Source organism: Oncorhynchus kisutch, linkage group LG20, assembly GCF_002021735.2.
Source record: "Oncorhynchus kisutch isolate 150728-3 linkage group LG20, Okis_V2, whole genome shotgun sequence".
NCBI lineage: Eukaryota > Metazoa > Chordata > Actinopteri > Salmoniformes > Salmonidae > Oncorhynchus > Oncorhynchus kisutch.
This window is the reverse complement of record NC_034193.2, coordinates 13,427,700-13,448,639: the sequence shown is the minus strand read 5'-3', so window position 1 is coordinate 13,448,639 and position 20,940 is coordinate 13,427,700. Positions and strand designations below refer to the sequence as shown.

At 45.2% G+C, this 20,940-nt stretch overlaps 1 protein-coding gene across 14 annotated transcripts in view; it reads left to right on the top strand.

Moving 5' to 3' along the window:
- The window catches only part of LOC109865595 (neurexin-1a-like), a 78,398-nt gene that overhangs the window by 35,876 nt on the left and 21,582 nt on the right, over positions 1-20,940 (top strand). For all 14 annotated transcript variants that reach the window (XM_031799581.1, XM_031799586.1, XM_031799585.1 and 11 more), the window contains 4 exons: positions 14,046-14,193; positions 14,395-14,525; positions 14,629-14,813; positions 15,847-15,914. In XM_031799581.1, the coding sequence (XP_031655441.1) occupies positions 14,046-14,193; positions 14,395-14,525; positions 14,629-14,813; positions 15,847-15,914 (532 nt within the window). The remainder of the gene's footprint in view (positions 1-14,045; positions 14,194-14,394; positions 14,526-14,628; positions 14,814-15,846; positions 15,915-20,940) is intronic.

Genomic DNA, 20,940 nt, shown 5'->3' with positions numbered 1-20,940 from the left:
GATATAAGTAGGCAACGTGATATATAAGTAGGCAATGTGAGATATAAGTAGGCAACGTGAGATATAAGTAGTCAACGTGATATATAAGTAGGCAACGTGAGATATAAGTAGTCAATGTGAGATATAAGTAGGCAACGTGAGATATAAGTAGTCAACGTGATATATAAGTAGGCAACGTGAGATATAAGTAGTCAACGTGAGATATAAGTAGGCAACGTGAGATATAAGTAGGCAACGTGAGATATAAGTAGGCAACGTGAGATATAAGTAGTCAACGTGAGATATAAGTAGGCAACGTGATATATAAGTAGGCAACGTGAGATATAAGTAGGCAACGTGAGATATAAGTAGGCAACGTGATATATAAGTAGGCAACGTGAGATATAAGTAGGCAACGTGAGATATAAGTAGGCAACGTGAGATATAAATAGGCAACGTGAGATATAAGTAGGCAACGTGATATATAAGTAGGCAACGTGATATATAAGTAGGCAACGTGAGATATAAGTAGGCAACGTGAGATATAAATAGGCAACGTGAGATATAAGTAGGCAACGTGATATATAAGTAGGCAACGTGATATATAAGTAGGCAACGTGAGATATAAGTAGGCAACGTGAGATATCAATAGGCAACGTGAGATATAAATAGGCAACGTGAGATATAAGTAGGCAACGTGAGATATAAGTAGGCAACGTGAGATATCAATAATATGTATATTATAACTTTGTATTCTGAATATTTTCCTTGGTGCCCGACTTCCTAGTTAATTACAGTTACATGATTAAGTAGTTTAATCACGTAATAATATTTACAGAGAATTGTTGATAAAGATTCATCTTCAGTTTAATGATGCCAAAGACACGACACTGGTGTTGGTTTTGATGTTGTTGTTGTTGTTGATGTTTATACTGGTGTTGGTGTTGATGTTTATACTGGTGTTGGTGTTGATGTTTTTACTGGTGTCGGTGTTGATGTTTATACTGGTGTCGGGGTTGATGTTTATACTGGTGTTGGTGTTGATACTAGTGTTGATGTTTATACTGTTGTTGGTGTTGATACTGGTGCTGATGTTTATACTGTTGTTGGTGTTGATGTTTATACTGGTGTTGGTGTTGATGTTTATACTGGTGTTGGTGTTGATGTTTTTACTGGTGTCGGTGTTGATGTTTATACTGGTGTCGGGGTTGATGTTTATACTGGTGTTGGTGTTGATACTAGTGTTGATGTTTATACTGTTGTTGGTGTTGATGTTGATACTGGTGCTGAAGTTTATACTGTTGTTGGTGTTGATGTTTATACTGGTGTTGGTGTTGATGTTGATACTGGTGTTGGTGTTGATGTTTATACTGGTGTTGGTGTTGATGTTTATACTGGTGTTGGTGTTGATGTTTATACTGTTGTTGGTGTTGATGTTTATACTGTTGTTGGTGTTGATGTTTATACTGGTGTTGGTGTTGATGTTTATACTGTTGTTGGTGTTGATGTTTATACTGTTGTCGGTGTTGATGTTGATACTGGTGTTGATGTTGATACTGGTGTCGGTGTTGATGTTGATACTGGTGTTGATGTTGATACTGGTGTCGGTGTTGATGTTTATACTGTTGTTGGTGTTGATGTTTATACTGTTGTTGGTGTTGATGTTGATACTGGTGTTGGTGTTGATGTTTATACTGTTGTTGGTGTTGATGTTTATACTGTTGTTGGTGTTGATGTTGATACTGGTGTTGATGTTGATACTGGTGTCGGTGTTGATGTTGATACTGGTGTCGGTGTTGATGTTGATACTGGTGTCGGTGTTGATGTTTATACTGGTGTCGGTGTTGATGTTGATACTGGTGTCGGTGTTGATGTTTATACTGTTGTTGGTGTTGATGTTTATACTGTTGTTGGTGTTGATGTTGACACTGGTGTTGGTGTTGATGTTTATACTGTTGTTGGTGTTGATGTTTATACTGTTGTTGGTGTTGATGTTGATACTGGTGTCGGTGTTGATGTTGATACTGGTGTCGGTGTTGATGTTGATACTGGGGCCTGTTGCACAAAACTAGGATAAGGGATTAAGCCAGGATATCTTGGTGATCCTGGCTCAATTGATCCGTAATCCGGTTGCACTAAAGATGGATAGGGGGCAGGAGGATATGTTATGGTATAAATTACCATGGAGATTTATTCTGTGGAGCTAGCCTGCTCCAGACCAGGCTAAATTCCAGGATCTATTTAATCTCATCCCTAATGTCAGTCAGCAGTCACCACAAATGGAAACCAATAGTTATTTCACTGCTCACTATACATTGTTATCACATATAACTAGACCCACTGTTATTATTTAAACGTTTGTGATCATTAATTTCAATGATTTTGGATAAAAAATGATTTTTAGATGATGTTGCTATCATTAGATAATTTACAGTTTCCCATAGACTATAAGGCTATATATAAAATGATAGAATATTAGGGCCACAGAGGGGAAAAAAACACAAGTCATAATATTGTAACCAGTTGTTTTAAAGGAGGACAGTTGTTAAAATGACAGATGTGGGGCATTTCGTGAAATTGTACTTCAGTATGGTTTCATAAACAAAGACATGCTGATGTGCCAGAATATTAAGTATCACATTGTCATAAGTATCAAAACTGTAAAAACAATATGTAGCTTTTCTGCAGAAAGAACCAGCCTCATAAATTTATGACTTTATCCTTTTTCTTCAGTGTGGCCCTAGTACTCTGTCATATAAACAAATACACATTCCATATGAATATAAAAACACAATGTGTAACATTATGTTCCTTTATTGAATAAGGACAAAACAAAGCAGGTAAACCATCAGCTCCTTTCGAAACTGAAGTCACAGTGACTCTACAAGATGGAAAGCACAGAATCCAAGCATATTATACAAAATGATACATACACATTCAAAGGTCTGTATATAACACACCCTGCATGTCTGCACACTAAAATAAATGCAGGACAAATCCATACACATCAACTGAACAGACAAATGAATGGATGCAGTAGCCTCCCTGCAGCCTTGTATTACACACAGTATACCGCACAAACATCATAAGAGGCCAAATTCGTCAAGAAACGAACCCAAAAAAAAACAAATTCCTCTGCCACCGCAGGACATATTTAACCAAAATTGAAAGCACACATACTAACTAAAATAATTCAACACATATTGGTCCCTCAGCAGCCGACCACTGTCGTCATCAGGGAAGATTGCCGGATTGTCCCAGTCCATGGCTGGTGGCACTCTGGGGGCCCTCTCCTTCCTCAGGCAGGCCACATTGTGGAGGACAGCACAAGCCACAGTAATATCACATGCCCTAACAGGGCTGACCCTTAATTTGTGAAGGCAGTGAAAGCGTGCCTTCAGGAGGCCAAAGGTCATTTCAACTCTGGCCCTGGTCCTGGCATGGGCATGGTTGTAGGCCTGCTGTGCTTCCTGGGGGTCTGTGAAAGGTGTCAGGAGAAAAGGCTGGCAGCCATACCCCCTGTCTCCCAGCAACACACCAGAGAATTCACCTGTCAACACAAAATCTCATCATTACTACCTCATAAACACAGTGATATTCTTGACACAGCCATGATGGTTATAAATAGGGGTTGTGTGGCTTACCTTGTGATAGGCACTGATAGATTTCAGAGGCCCGAAAGATTCTGGAGTCATGGACTGAGCCAGGCCATTTTGCCACAACATTGCTGATCACACAGTCAGCATTGCAGACCATCTGAAATCATAAGATGAGGAATATTACACCAATCAATGCACATCACTGGCAATGCAGAGTGTTCGTCAATGGACAATATCAAAAAGTTATGTTCACCTGAACATTAATGCTGTGAAAGGATTTCCTATTCACAAAATCGGCCTCATGGGCACCTGAGGGGGCTTTTATCCTTATGTGTGTGCAGTCCACTGCACCAATGACATTGGGGAAACCTGTCACACAAAGTAATGAGTATCCTACTATGTGTTAACAGTTGTCCTGTAATTTGTAGATCCTCTTACCTGCAATCCTATAGAACTCCTCTTTGATGTCACAGAGTCTTCTGTGGCCAGGGAAGGAGATGAAGACATCTGCTAATGCTTTGATAGCCAGACACACACTCCTTATTGTGCGGCAAATTGTGGCCTTGTTCAGCTGTTCTGCATCCCCCACTGAGTACAGGAAGGCTCCACTAGCAAAAAAGCGCAAGGCCACACAAACCATTTGCTCCACACTCCACACCGCACCGTGCAGTGCGGTGCTTAATCCTGGGACCCAGTAGTCTGCATAGATACCTGATGCCATCTGCAGAAAACCTGTATCTTTCATATAGATGGTCATCAGGGAAGGCCAGTGGGTCCAACCGGTCCCTGAAGACCCTTTCTCGCCTGAAGGCTCTCCTCAGCACAAGTGCTTCTTCATCCACCACATCTCGCACGAATGGGCATGCCATTGTCAGAGCAGAAAGGAACACACAATTTTGGGCCTTCATATAGGCGAGTGGCCACACCTGGTGCTGGGGGGGTGGGCAAAAGAGGGCGATGCCTTATAACGATGACTTGGTTGTACTGATTGCTGGGAAAATAAAAAAAAACTTAGAAAGATGCCACCGTCCTGTGTGCTCACAATAAGAGCTCATATGTCATGGCTCACTTGACTTTACGAGAATATACCTAATTTTTATTTTTAGCTGTGTCATCTTCTTGGAGCTGGGGGAGGAAAGAAAAATAATGATTAATACATTTGTGTTACAGTTAGCATACAGTGTACATTGAAGGCATATCTCACCTCCCTCTCAAGTTTTTTTATTTCAAGGTCCAGTTTCCTAATTGTCCTCTTTTTTATTTCGAACTCCAGTGCAAGATTTTCCATCTTTTTCTTCTTGTACTGAATGTCTATGTCTGCCAGTTCTATTTGACGCCGGAGGTGGTTGCCATACAACTTTCTGATAGCTTGTGAGCTCTGTGAACACAATACAATTAGCGCAGCTGGAATTTGGCAGGATGTGGTGTCCTTTTATTAATACGCACTATGTTGCCAGGCTGGTTTTCCCACTGTATAGCATCTGGGTCCTGTAAAAGAAATTAGATTTTTTGATTTTGATGAGGACTCCTCACCATTGTAGAGTAAATAGTACTTTCACAGTCTTAACATGATACCTCATGCCTTCTGGAATCCAGAGAGATGGTCTCCTCCTCATCATTGTCTCCATCATGTGCTGTTGCTGCTGCACTGGGGCCTTCACCCTATCACATTTAATCGGATTCATATTGAAGCTAGTAGACAAGACATGCCAGGCCTACAGTATGCCTTTGATGGAGTACTCACTGGATCAGCATCGTCTGGTGCTTGTGCTGGTGGCTCTAACAGGAACACAGTGCTGCCAGACACTGCAAGGCAATAGGTAAACCAAAGTCAGACAGTCCAAATTGATTCAATATGAATGTGGTTGTATCCCATGTAGAGATGGAAGGACATACCTTGAATGAAGCGGGTGGCATCTTGGGAGGAACCTATGCTCGTCTCTTTCCCCCCAGGGATCCCCTCTAAGACGGGCCTGCCTTTATTTAGCTCCAAGGCCATGTCCTCTGCTGGGGTAAGGTCAGCCTTTGGTGACCCACCACCCGTGCCTTGTCTGTGGGTATTCTTTTTCACTGCTAAAACAGTACAGACAATGTGTGAGCAGGCACCTTCTGGGTACAATATATGCTTGTGCTTTGTTAAATATTAGTCAGGGACCATACCATTCTGCAGAATGTTCTTGTATTTGATTTTGACCTGCTGCCATGTCCGTTTTGGCCCGTTCATGTTTAATCTACACACACACACACACACACACATTTAATGGAGTCACACTGCAAAAAATTACTTGGTATTTTTGTCTTGTTTTCAGTAAAAATATCAAAAAATTTATCATAGCTTTATACAGTGTGATGGAGTTACTTTACACAATTTCACTCATATCTGCAGTGCATTTCAATAAAAAATTTAACCGTTTCATAATTACAGTACAACTGCATTTTTGGAGATGTGAATTAAATATTTGAATTGTAATTGTGATGTTTCAGCGGAGCGGTGAGTGTGTAATTGTGCACTACTTACGCATTCAGGCGGTCTGCAATACTTTGCCACGCTTTTTCTCTTTGCTTTATCACTGTGGCGGTGTTGCCTTTCTTCTTAATTATATCTTTTACCTCCTCGTATGCCTCCATGAGGATTTGTGCTTCCGACGGGGGAAAGTACGCGGCTCTAGTTGCCATGGTAAATCAGTTAATCTGTGATCTGTGGCGGGGTCTATTTGAGTGAGCCGTGAGCGCGCACCTATCCAGGATTGGTTTCACCTGGCTTAATGAATCCGTGTCTGCTCATCCTGGCTTGGTCTTTGTGCAACCAATTAAGCCTGGACGCACATGTTTTGGCTTCATTGAGCTCAGCTGAGTCATTTATCCCGGATGTCTTAATTCTACTTTTGTGCAACAGGCCCCTGGTGTCGGTGTTGATGTTGATACTGGTGTCGGTGTTGATGTTTTTTATTTTATTTCACCTTTATTTAACCAGGTAGGCTAGTTGAGAACAAGTTCTCATTTGCAACTGCGACCTGGCCAAGATATAGCATAGCAGTGTGAACAGACAACACAGAGTTACACATGGAGTAAACAATTAACAAGTCAATAATACAGTAGAAAAAAAGAGAGTCTATATACATTGTGTGCAAAAGGCATGAGGAGGTAGGCGAATGATTACAGTTTTGCAGATTAACACTGGAGTGATAAATGATCAGATGGTCATGTACAGGTAGAGATATTGGTGTGAAAAAGAGCAGAAAAGTAAATAAATAAAAACAGTATGGGGATGAGGTAGGTAGAAATGGGTGGGCTGTTTACCGATAGACTATGTACAGCTGCAGCGATCGGTTAGCTGCTCAGATAGCAGATGTTTGAAGTTGGTGAGGGAGATAAAAGTCTCCAACTTCAGAGATTTTTGCAATTCGTTCCAGTCCCAGGCAGCAGAGAACTGGAACGAAAGGCGGCCAAATGAGGTGTTGGCTTTAGGGATGATCAGTGAGATACACCTGCTGGAGCGCGTGCTACGGATGGGTGTTGCCATCGTGACCAGTGAACTGAGATAAGGCGGAGCTTTACCTAGCATGGACTTGTAGATGACCTGGAGCCAGTGGGTCTGGCGACGAATATGTAGCGAGGGCCAGCCGACTAGAGCATACAAGTCGCAGTGGTGGGTGGTATAAGGTGCTTTAGTGACAAAACTGATGGCACTGTGATAAACTGCATTCAGTTTGCTGAGTAGTGTTCGAAGCTATTTTGTAGATGACATCGCCGAAGTCGAGGATCGGTAGGATGGTCAGTTTTACTAGGGTAAGTTTGGCGGCGTGAGTGAAGGAGGCTTTGTTGCGGAATAGAAAGCCGACTCTTGATTTGATTTTCGATTGGAGATGTTTGATATGAGTCTGGAAGGAGAGTTTACAGTCTAGCCAGACACCTAGGTACTTATAGATGTCCACATATTCAAGGTCGGAACCATCCAGGGTGGTGATGCTGGTCAGGCGTGCGGGTGCAGGCAGCGAACGGTTGAAAAGCATGCATTTGGTTTTACTAGCGTTTAAGGGCAGTTGGAGGCCACAGAAGGAGTGTTGTATGGCATTGAAGCTCGTTTGGAGGTTAGATAGCACAGTGTCCAAGGACGGGCCGGAAGTATATAGAATGGTGTCGTCTGCGTAGAGGTGGATCAGGGAATCGCCCACAGCAAGAGCAACATCATTGATATATACAGAGAAAAGAGTTGGCCCGAGGATTGAACCCTGTGGCACCCCCATAGAGACTGCCAGAGGACCGGACAGCATGCCCTCCGATTTGACACACTGAACTCTGTCTGCAAAGTAATTGGTGAACCAGGCAAGGCAGTCATCCGAAAAACCGAGGCTACTGAGTCTGCCGATAAGAATATGGTGATTTACAGAGTCGAAAGCCTTGGCAAGGTCGATGAAGACGGCTGCACAGTACTGTCTTTTATCGATGGCGGTTATGATATCGTTTAGTACCTTGAGCGTGGCTGAGGTGCACCCGTGACCGGCTCGGAAACCAAGATTGCACAGCGGAGAAGGTACGGTGGGATTCGAGATGGTCAGTGACCTGTTTGTTGACTTGGCTTTCGAAGACCTTAGATAGGCAGGGCAGGATGGATATAGGTCTGTAACAGTTTGGGTCCAGGGTGTCTCCCCCTTTGAAGAGGGGGATGACTGTGGCAGCTTTCCAATCCTTGGGGATCTCAGACGATATGAAAGAGAGGTTGAACCGGCTGGTAATAGGGGTTGCGACAATGGCGGCGGATAGTTTCAGAAATAGAGGGTCCAGATTGTCAAGCCCAGCTGATTTGTACGGGTCCAGGTTTTGCAGCTCTTTCAGAACATCTGCTATCTGGATTTGGGTAAAGGAGAACCTGGAGAGGCTTGGGCGAGTAGCTGCGGGGTGGGCGGAGCTGTTGGCCGAGGTTGGAGTAGCCAGGCGGAAGGCATGGCCAGCTGTTGAGAAATGCTTGTTGAAGTTTTCGATAATCATGGATTTATCAGTGGTGACCGTGTTACCTAGCCTCAGTGCAGTGGGCAGCTGGGAGGAGGTGCTCTTGTTCTCCATGGACTTCACAGTGTCCCAGAACTTTTTGGAGTTGGAGCTACAGGATGCAAACTTCTGCCTGAAGAAGCTGGCCTTAGCTTTCCTGACTGACTGCGTGTATTGGTTCCTGACTTCCCCGAAGAGTTGCATATCGCGGGGACTATTCGATGCTATTGCAGTCCGCCACAGGATATTTTTGTGCTGGTCGAGGGCAGTCAGGTCTGGAGTGAACCAAGGGCTATATCTGTTCTTAGTTCTGCATTTTTTGAACGGAGCATGCTTATCTAAAATGGTGAGGAAGTTACTTTTAAAGAATGACCAGGCATCCTCAACTGACAGTATGAGGTCAATGTCCTTCCAGGATACCCGGGCCAGGTCGATTAGAAAGGCCTGCTCACAGAAGTGTTTTAGGGAGCGTTTGACAGTGATGAGGGGTGGTCGTTTGACTGCGGCTCTGTAGCGGATACAGGCAATGAAGCAGTGATCGCTGAGATCCTGGTTGAAGACAGCGGAGGTGTATTTGGAGGGCCAGTTGGTCAGGATGACGTCTATGAGGGTGCCCTTGTTTACAGATTTAGGGTTGTATCTGGTGGATTCCTTGATGATTTGTGTGAGATTGAGGGCATCTAGCTTAGATTGTAGGATTGCCGGGGTGTTAAGCATATCCCAGTTTAGGTCACCTAAATGTTGATACTGGTGTCGGTGTTGATGTTTATACTGTTGTCGGTGTTGATGTTGATACTGGTGTCGGTGTTGATGTTGATACTGGTGTCGGTGTTGATGTTGATACTGGTGTCGGTGTTGATGTTGATACTGGTGTCGGTGTTGATGTTGATACTGGTGTCAGTGTTGATGTTTATACTGTTGTTGGTGTTGATGTTGATACTGGTGCTGATGTTGATACTGGTGTCGATGTTGATGTTTATACTGATGTTGATGTTGATACTGGTGTCGGTGTTGATGTTGATACTGGTGTCGCTGCTGATGTTTATACTGGTGTTGATGTTGATACTGGTGTTGATGTTGATACTGGTGTCGCTGCTGATGTTTATACTGGTGTTGATGTTGATACTGGTGTCGGTGCTGATGTTGATGTTGATACTGGTGTCGGTGTTGATGTTGATACTGGTGTCGGTTTTGATGTTTATACTGGTGTTGATGTTGATACTGGTGTCGGTGCTGATGTTGATGTTGATACTGGTGTCGGTGTTGATGTTGATACTCGTGTCAGTGTTGATGTTGATACTGGTGTCGGTGTTGATGTTTATACTGGTGAGGAAGTTACTTTTAAAGAATGACCAGGCATCCTCAACTGACAGTATGAGGTCAATGTCCTTCCAGGATACCCGGGCCAGGTCGATTAGAAAGGCCTGCTCACAGAAGTGTTTTAGGGAGCGTTTGACAGTGATGAGGGGTGGTCGTTTGACTGCGGCTCTGTAGCGGATACAGGCAATGAAGCAGTGATCGCTGAGATCCTGGTTGAAGACAGCGGAGGTGTATTTGGAGGGCCAGTTGGTCAGGATGACGTCTATGAGGGTGCCCTTGTTTACAGATTTAGGGTTGTATCTGGTGGATTCCTTGATGATTTGTGTGAGATTGAGGGCATCTAGCTTAGATTGTAGGATTGCCGGGGTGTTAAGCATATCCCAGTTTAGGTCACCTAAATGTTGATACTGGTGTCGGTGTTGATGTTTATACTGTTGTCGGTGTTGATGTTGATACTGGTGTCGGTGTTGATGTTGATACTGGTGTCGGTGTTGATGTTGATACTGGTGTCGGTGTTGATGTTGATACTGGTGTCGGTGTTGATGTTGATACTGGTGTCAGTGTTGATGTTTATACTGTTGTTGGTGTTGATGTTGATACTGGTGCTGATGTTGATACTGGTGTCGATGTTGATGTTTATACTGATGTTGATGTTGATACTGGTGTCGGTGTTGATGTTGATACTGGTGTCGCTGCTGATGTTTATACTGGTGTTGATGTTGATACTGGTGTCGGTGCTGATGTTGATGTTGATACTGGTGTCGGTGTTGATGTTGATACTGGTGTCGCTGCTGATGTTTATACTGGTGTTGATGTTGATACTGGTGTCGGTGCTGATGTTGATGTTGATACTGGTGTCGGTGTTGATGTTGATACTGGTGTCGGTGTTGATGTTGATACTGGTGTCGGTGTTGATGTTTATACTGGTGTTGATGTTGATACTGGTGTCGCTGCTGATGTTTATACTGGTGTTGATGTTGATACTGGTGTCGGTGCTGATGTTGATGTTGATACTGGTGCCGGTGTTGATGTTGATACTGGTGTCAGTGTTGATGTTGATACTGGTGTCGGTGCTGATGTTTATACTGGTGTTGATGTTGATACTGGTGTCGGTGTTGATGTTTATACTGGTGTTGATGTTGATACTGGTGTCGGTGCTGATGTTTATACTGGTGTCGGTGTTGATGTTTATACTGGTGTCGCTGCTGATGTTTATACTGGTGTTGATGTTGATACTGGTGTCGGTGCTGATGTTGATGTTGATACTGGTGTCGGTGTTGATGTTGATACTGGTGTCGGTGTTGATGTTGATACTGGTGTCGGTGTTGATGTTTATACTGGTGTTGATGTTGATACTGGTGTCGCTGCTGATGTTTATACTGGTGTTGATGTTGATACTGGTGTCGGTGCTGATGTTGATGTTGATACTGGTGTCGGTGTTGATGTTGATACTGGTGTCGGTTTTGATGTTTATACTGGTGTTGATGTTGATACTGGTGTCGGTGCTGATGTTGATGTTGATACTGGTGTCGGTGTTGATGTTGATACTCGTGTCAGTGTTGATGTTGATACTGGTGTCGGTGTTGATGTTTATACTGGTGTTGATGTTGATACTGGTGTCGCTGCTGATGTTTATACTGGTGTTGATGTTGATACTGGTGTCGGTGCTGATGTTGATGTTGATACTGGTGTCGGTGTTGATGTTGATACTGGTGTCGGTGTTGATGTTGATACTGGTGTCGGTGTTGATGTTTATACTGGTGTTGATGTTGATACTGGTGTTGATGTTTATACTGGTGGTGATGTTGATACTGGTGTCGGTGTTGATGTTTATACTGGTGTTGATGTTGATACTGGTGTTGATGTTTATACTGGTGTTGATGTTGATACTGGTGTTGATGTTGATACTGGTGTCGGAGTTGATGTTGATACTGGTGTTGATGTTGATACTGGTGTTGATGTTTATACTGGTGTTGATGTTTATACTGGTGTTGATGTTGATACTGGTGCCGGTGTTGATGTTTATACTGGTGTTGATGTTTATACTGGTGTTGATGTTGATACTGGTGTTGATGTTTATACTGGTGTTGATGTTGATACTGGTGTCGGTGTTGATGTTGATACTGGTGTTGATGTTTATACTGGTGTTGATGTTGATACTGGTGTCGGTGTTGATGTTGATACTGGTGTTGATGTTGATACTGATGTTGATGTTTATACTGGTGTTGATGTTGATACTGGTGTCGCTGCTGATGTTGATACTGGTGTCGGTGCTGATGTTGATACTGGTGTTGATGTTGATACTGATGTTGATGTTTATACTGGTGTTGATGTTGATACTGGTGTTGATGTTGATACTGGTGTCGCTGCTGATGTTTATACTGGTGTTGATGTTGATACTGGTGTCGGTGCTGATGTTGATGTTGATACTGGTGTTGATGTTTATACTGGTGTTGATGTTGATACTGGTGTTGATGTTTATACTGGTGTCGGTGCTGATGTTGATGTTGATACTGGTGTTGATGTTTATACTGGTGTTGATGTTGATACTGGTGTTGATGTTTATACTGGTGTTGATGTTGATACTGGTGTTGATGTTGATACTGGTGTCGGTGTTGATGTTGATACTGGTGTTGATGTTGATACTGGTGTTGATGTTTATACTGGTGTTGATGTTTATGCTGGTGTTGATGTTGATACTGGTGCCGGTGTTGATGTTTATACTGGTGTTGATGTTTATACTGGTGTTGATGTTGATACTGGTGTTGATGTTTATACTGGTGTTGATGTTGATACTGGTGTCGGTGTTGATGTTGATACTGGTGTTGATGTTTATACTGGTGTTGATGTTGATACTGGTGTTGATGTTGATACTGATGTTGATGTTTATACTGGTGTTGATGTTGATACTGGTGTCGCTGCTGATGTTGATACTGGTGTCGGTGCTGATGTTGATACTGGTGTTGATGTTGATACTGATGTTGATGTTTATACTGGTGTTGATGTTGATACTGGTGTTGATGTTGATACTGGTGTCGCTGCTGATGTTGATACTGGTGTCGCTGCTGATGTTTATACTGGTGTTGATGTTGATACTGGTGTCGGTGCTGATGTTGATGTTGATACTGGTGTTGATGTTTATACTGGTGTTGATGTTGATACTGGTGTTGATGTTTATACTGGTGTCGGTGCTGATGTTGATGTTGATACTGGTGTTGATGTTTATACTGGTGTTGATGTTGATACTGGTGTTGATGTTTATACTGGTGTTGATGTTGATACTGGTGTCGGTGCTGATGTTGATGTTGATACTGGTGTTGATGTTTATACTGGTGTCGCTGCTGATGTTGATGTTTATACTGGGGTTGATGTTGATACTGGTGTCGCTGCTGATGTTTATACTGGTGTTGATGTTGATACTGGTGTCGGTGCTGATGTTGATGTTGATACTGGTGTTGATGTTTATACTGGTGTCGGTGCTGATGTTGATGTTTATACTGGTGTTGATGTTGATACTGGTGTCGGTGCTGATGTTGATACTGGTGTTGATGTTTATACTGGTGTCGCTGCTGATGTTTATACTGGTGTTGATGTTGATACTGGTGTCGGTGCTGATGTTGATGTTGATACTGGTGTTGATGTTTATACTGGTGTCGCTGCTGATGTTTATACTGGTGTTGATGTTGATACTGGTGTCGGTGCTGATGTTGATGTTTATACTGGTGTTGATGTTGATACTGGTGTCGCTGCTGATGTTTATACTGGTGTTGATGTTGATACTGGTGTCGGTGCTGATGTTGATGTTTATACTGGTGTTGATGTTGATACTGGTGTCGGTGCTGATGTTGATGTTGATACTGGTGTTGATGTTTATACTGGTGTCGCTGCTGATGTTTATACTGGTGTTGATGTTTATACTGGTGTCGGTGCTGATGTTGATGTTGATACTGGTGTTGATGTTTATACTGGTGTCGCTGCTGATGTTGATACTGGTGTTGATGTTTATACTGGTGTCGCTGCTGATGTTTATACTGGTGTTGATGTTGATACTGGTGTCGGTGCTGATGTTGATGTTGATACTGGTGTTGATGTTTATACTGGTGTCGGTGCTGATGTTCATATTGTGCTGTTTTTCTATTGTTGCCGTTTCTGTTGCAGGTGGATTTCTTTGCCATCGAGATGCTGGATGGTCACCTGTATCTTCTGTTGGACATGGGCTCAGGAACCACCAAGACCAAGGCCATCGACAGGAAAGTCAACGATGGCGAGTGGTACCACGTCGACTTCCAGAGGGACGGGCGCTCAGGTATCTGATTTTATTTCACCTTTAACTGATTAACAGCCATTCTTATTTATAATGACGGCCTGGCAAGTGGTCAGTGGGAAAGGTAACTTAACCTTTACATTAACATTTGAGCCATTTACGACTTACGGTCAGTGTCAGAGCACCCTAATCATTGATCCCTCTTAACCCTAACCGTGTGTGTGTGTGTGTGTGTGTGTGTAGGTACTATCTCAGTGAACTCACAGCGTACAGCGTACACCGCTCCAGGGGACAGTGAGATTCTAGACCTGGATGATATCCTGTACCTGGGAGGATTACCGGAGGACCGCCAAGGACTCATCTTTCCTACTGAGGTCTGTGTGTGTGTGTGTGTGCATTTGTTTATGTGCATGTGTGTGTGTGCGTGTGTGTGCGTGTGTGTGTGTGTAAGTAACCTGTCTCTCCTTTTCCCTGTAGGTGTGGACAGCGTTGTTGAACTATGGATATGTGGGCTGTGTGAGAGACCTGTTTGTGGACGGTCAGAGTAAAGACATCCGTCGGCTGGCTGAGGCTCAGAGGGCTGTAGGGGTGAAACCTTCCTGCTCCAGAGAGCCCCCTAAACAGTGTCTGTCCAACCCCTGCCAACACAGCGCCACCTGCAGGTAACGCAGCTACTTACTCAAGTCAAGTCTACTGTACAGTATGGGACTATGTTGATGTGTGCTTGACTGTTTCCAAAGGACTCCCTGCACTTTTAACTAAGTTCTAGACTGAGAGAAGACTTTTAGGCATATTTAAAGAATGTTTTTCATGTCAATAAAGCACCTTGAATTGACCCTTCGCTAAGCCCGCCCCAGAATTTTGGACAACCAATCTCAGTGCTTCGGTGGACAACTGTCGCTAACCAAGCTCGAGTCCAACGCCTAGAACAAGCTCTGGTTTTAAACCATAGATAGACCGTATGTTTCAAACACATGAAAGCCAATGAGGGCAATGGAAAAAACTGGGATGTTTTAAAAAAAAATGTTTTAATTAAATATTTAAAATGGCAGAATAATTTAACAATAATTGATTCCTGAAATGCTGTTGATTGAGTATTTTTCAAATCCGGATTTATAATTTTGTTGCATTGTTTGCGATCTGGTTAGTTAGCTCTCATTGCATGACCAGCATTGAAAATGTTGCTAACACTAGCTAGCTAGCCAGTTGTTATAAGTTGTTTTCTCCAAATGTATGTTAGCTAGGTTAGTTAGCTATACTATGAATATAATTCTCATCTGCTGTTGACATCAGGATGCAATTTAAGAGTACTAGTTAGCTCCAGAAATGGTTAGTACCTTAGATTGCATGCTGACAGTGAATTCACAGTTATCCAGTGGCTAGCCACACTACATACTTCATTTGACCAGGTTCCCGTAAAGCAAGTGTAATGGCAGTCCACCACAACTTCCCAGAGAGTCTCCTGATTAGCGATGGGTAGTGTGTGTTTCATTTTATTGTGTGTTAAAAACACAGTTTGAGATCATTGTGAGGGGATTTTGCCAGTGGTTGAATGGGGAATTGGGCTCCACTGAATTTATTTTTTACCCAAGTTGCAACAGTAACCAAGGGGGCCATGCTTAGCGAATGGTGAATTTTATCTACTCTGGCATGACCCTTGACTTTACCATTAACCCCAACTTCTGACCTCTGCAGGGAGGGCTGGAACAGATATGTGTGTGACTGCTCTGGGACCGGATACCTGGGACGGGCCTGTGAGAGAGGTGAGGAGAGGGGGAGGAGGGAGGGATGGAGAGAGGGGGAAAGAGGGAGGGATGGAGAGAGGGGGAGGAGGGAGGGATGGAGAGAGTGGGGAGGAGGGAGAGATGGAGAGAGGGTGAAAGAGGGAGGGATGGAGAGAGTGGGGAGGAGGGAGAGATGGAGAGAGGGGGAAAGAGGGAGGGATGGCGAGAGGGGAAGATGGGGGGAGGAGGGCGGGAGGGATGGAGAGAGGGGGAAAGAGGGAGGGATGAAGAGGGGGAAGGGATGGAGAGAGAGGGGAAAGGGAGGGATAGAGCAAGGGGGATAGAGGGAGGAATGGAGAGAGAGGGGAGGGGAGGAGGGAGGGATGGAGAGAGGGAGGGATGGAGAGAGGGGTAGGAGGGAGAGATGGAGAGAAGGGGGAGGGAGGAGAGATGGAAAGAGGGAGGGATAGAGAAAGGGGGAAAGAGGGAGGGATGGAGAGAGGGGGAGGAGGGACGGATAGAGAGAGCGGGGTAGGAGGGAGGGGGAGGGATGGAGATAGGGGGAGGAGGGAGGGATGGAGAGAGGGATAGAGAGCGGGACGGAGGGAGAGAGGGAGAGATGGAGGGAGGAGGGATGGAGAGAGGGGCGAAGGGAGGGATGGAAGGAGGGGTGGAGAGTGGGGGGAGGAGGGAAGGATAGAGAGAGGGGGAAAGAGGAAGGGATGGAGAGAGGGGGAGGAGGGAGGGATGGAGAGAGGGGGAGGGAGGGAGGGGTGGAGAGAGTGGGGAGGAGGGAGATAGGGGGAAAGAGGGAGGGATGGAGAGAGAGGAGAGGAGGGAGAGATGGGGGAGGAGGGAGGGATGGAGAGAGGGGGAAAGAGGGAGGGATGAAGAGAGGGGGAGGGATGGAGAGGGTGGAGGAGGGAGGAATGGAGAGAGAGGGGAAAGAGGGAGGGATGGAGAGAGAGGGGAGGAGGGAGGGATGGATGGAGAGGGATAGAGGGTGGGATAGAGAAAGGGGGAAAGACGGAGGGATGGAGAGAGAGGGGAGGAGGGACGGATGGAGAGAGGGGGTAGGAGGGAGAGGGGGAGGGATGGAGAGAGGGGGAGGAGGGGGGGATGGAGAGCGGGGACAGAGGGAGAGATGGAGCGGGGAGGGAGGAGGGATGGAGAGAGGGGCAGAGGGAGGGATGGAAGGAGGGAAGGATAGAGAGAGGGGGAGGAGGGAGGGATGGAGAGAGGGGGAAAGAGGGAGGGATGAAGAGAGGGGGAGGGATGGAGAGGGTGGAGGAGGGAGGAATGGAGAGAGAGGGGAAAGAGGGAGGGATGGAGAGAGAGGGGAGGAGGGAGGGATGGATGGAGAGGGATAGAGGGTGGGATAGAGAAAGGGGGAAAGACGGAGGGATGGAGAGAGAGGGGAGGAGGGACGGATGGAGAGAGGGGGTAGGAGGGAGAGGGGGAGGGATGGAGAGAGGGGGAGGAGGGGGGGGATGGAGAGCGGGGACAGAGGGAGAGATGGAGCGGGGAGGGAGGAGGGATGGAGAGAGGGGCAGAGGGAGGGATGGAAGGAGGGAAGGATAGAGAGAGGGGGAGGAGGGAGGGATGGAGAGAGTGGAGGGAGAGATGGATGAGAGAGAGGGGCGAAGGGAAGGATGGAGAGAGGGAATGATGGAGGGATGGAGAGAAGAGGGTAGGTAGGAGGGAGGGATGGAGAGAGAGGGGAAAGAGGGAGGGATGGAGAGAAGGGGATAGGAGGTAGAGATGGAGAGAAGGGTGAGGGAGGAGGGATGGAGAGAGGGGGATAGGAGGTAGAGATGGAGAGAAGGGTGAGGGAGGAGGGATGGAGCGAGAGGAGGAGAGAGGGATGGAGAGAGAGGAGGAGGGAGGGATGGAGAGAAGGGGAGGAGGGAGGGATGGAGAGAGAGGAGGAGGGAGGGATGGAGAGAGAGCGTCGCTCTGAGGGATGAGGCAGGGGAGGGGGAGGAGGGAGTCATGGAGAGAGACAACATAGAAAAAGAGAAAGACCAAGAGGGATGATTGAGTGAGGGATGGATGAATAGAATCCCTAAGAGACTGGGGGAAAGATGAAGTGAGAGACAGTTTGGAGAAAAGAAAAGAGATGAGTCAGGGAGAGGGAGGATAGAGATCCTGGTGTCAGTGTGAAGCAGCGGATTCTGTTACCACGATAATTATTAGTCTTCCCATATCTAACAAATACACACACCTCAGATCTGTCCTCTATAGGGAGATGAAAATTGAACAATGTGTGAAAAAGAGAGAGAGAGAATCAGCCTCAGTAACTGGTGGTTCAGTAGAAGGAGGGACAGATGGAGAAACAGTTGGAGAGAGTGATTGCTCCCACCTTCTACCTGTGGTTTTACCTCTCTCTCTCTCTCTCTCGCCCATCTCTCGCCATCCCTCCATCCCTCTCTCTCTCTCCCATCTCTCGCCATCCCTCCATCCCTCTTTCTCTCTCTCCTCTCTCGCCATCCCTCCATCCCTCACTCTCTCTTTTTGTTCCAAATTTTCTCTCAGATCTGTTTGTTTCTTCAGCTTTATTCCAGAGCTGTCGTCACAAGGACACGTTCACACTTACTGCCTTCATCAGCATCCCTCCTTCTCCATCTCCCATCTCTCCCTCCCTCTCTACTCCCCTCTTTCTCTCTCTCTCTCTCTCTCTCTGCCCCTCTCTTTCTATTTTTCTCTCTCTCTCTCTCAATTCAATTCAAGGGCTTTATTGGCATGGAAAACATAAGTTATCATTGCCAAAGCAAGTGAAATAGATAATAAACAAAAGTGAAATAAACAATAAAAATGAACTCTCCCCCCCCCCCCCCCCCATCTCTCTCTCTCCCTCTCTTTTTATTTATCCTTTATTTAACTAGGCAAGTCAGCTAAGAACCAATTCTTATTTACAATGACGGCCTACTAAGAGGCAAAAGGCCTCCTGCGGGGACGGGGGCTGGGATTAAAAATCTAAAATAAATAACATATAAATATGGGACAAAACACACATCACGACAAGAGAGGCACCACAACACTACATAAAGAGAGGCCTAAGACAACAACATAGCATGGCAGCAACACAGGACAAGACAACATGGTAGCAGCACAAACATGGTACAAACATTGTTAGGCACAGACAACAGCACAAAGGGCAAGAAGGTAGAGACAACAATACATCACGGGAAGTAACCACAAGTGTCAGTAAGAATGTCCATGATTGAGTCTTCGAATGTAGAGATGGAGATAAAACTGTCCAATTTGAGCTCCATTCACTAGCTGCAGCGAACTGAAAAGAGGAGCGATCCAGGGATGTGTGTGCTTTGGGGACCTTTAACAGATTGTGGCTGACAGAACGGGTGTTGTATGTGGAGGATGAGGGCTGCATTAGACATCTCAGATAGGGGGGACTGAGGTCTAAGTGTTTTATAAATAATAAATAAAACAACCAGTGGATCTTGCGACAGGTATACAGAGATGACCAGTTTACAGAGTAGTATAGAGTGCAATGATGTGTCCTATAAGGAGCATTGGTGGCAAATCTGATGGCCAAATGGTAAAGAACATCTTGCCGCTCAAGAGCACCCTTACCTGCCGATCTATAAAGTATGTCTCTGTAATCTAGCATGGGTAGGAAGGTCATCTGAATCAGGGTTAGTTTAGCAGCTGGGGTGAAAGAGGAGTGATTACGATAGAGGAAACCAAGTCTAGATTTAACTTTAGCCTGCAGCTTTGATATGTGCTGAGAGAAGGACAGTGTATTGTCTAGCCATACTCCCAAGTACTCAGAGGTAGTAATCACACCAGTGGGGAGAGGGCCATTCTTCTTACCGAACCACATGACCTGTGTTTTGGAGGTGTTCAGAACAAGGTTAAGGGCAGAGAAAGCTTGTTGGACACTAAGAAATCTTTGTTGTAGAGCATTTAACACAAAATCCGGGGAGGGATCAGCTGAGTATAAGACTGTATCAGCTGCATATAAATGGATGAGAGAGCTTCCTACTGCCTGAGCTATGTTGTTGATGTAAATTGAGGAGAGCATGGGGCCTAGGATCGAGCCTTGGGGTACTCCCTTGATGACAGGCAGTGGCTGAGACAGCAGATGTTCTGACTTTATACACTACACTCTGAGAGCAGTAGTTAGCAAACCAGGCCAAAGACCCCTCAGAGACACCAATACATCAATACCGACCCACAAGAATGGAATGGTCTACCGTATCAAAAGCTTTGGCCAAGTCAATAAAAATAGTAGCACAACATTGCTTAAAATCAAGGGCAATGGTGACATCATTGAGTACCTTTAAAGTTATAGTGACACATCCATAACCTGAGCGGAAACCAGATTGCATACCCGAGAGAACACTATAGGCATCAAGAAAGCCAGTCAGTTGATTATTGACAAGTTTTTCCAACAATTTTGGTAAACAGGGCAAAATAGAAATAGACCTATAACAGTTAGGATCAGATGAACCGTAGCTGCCTTCCAAGCAATGGGAACCTCCCCAGAGAGGAGAGACGGGTTAGAAAAGTCAGAGATAGACTTGGTGATGATAGGCGCAGCAACATTAAAGAAGAAAGGGTCTAAACCATCTGACCCAGATGTTTTTTGGAGGTCAAGTTTAAGGAGCTCCTTTTGCACCTCAGACACAGTGACTGTCTGCAGGGAGAAAACAGGATCGGGGCTAGTCGCACTAGAAGGGCTGGGAGGTGAGAAAATGTTGGACAGGCAAGGAGGCATGTCTGAGTCAAAGAGGAATCCTGATTTAATGAAGTGGTGAATAAATAGCTCAGCCATACACGTCTTTTAAGTAACAACCACATCATCAACATTAAGGGACATGGGCAGCTGTGAGGAGGAGAGTTTATTCTCCAGGTCTTTAAGTGTTTTCTAGAACTTCTTGGGGTTAGACCCACAGAGAGAGAACTGCTCCTTAAAGGAACTAACTTTGGCCTTCCGGATAGCCTGAGTGCACTTATTTCTCATTTGCCTGAACGACAGCCAGTCAGCCTGAGTATTTGTGTACCGAACCTTTTGCCAAATTATGTTCTTGAGGTGGAATAG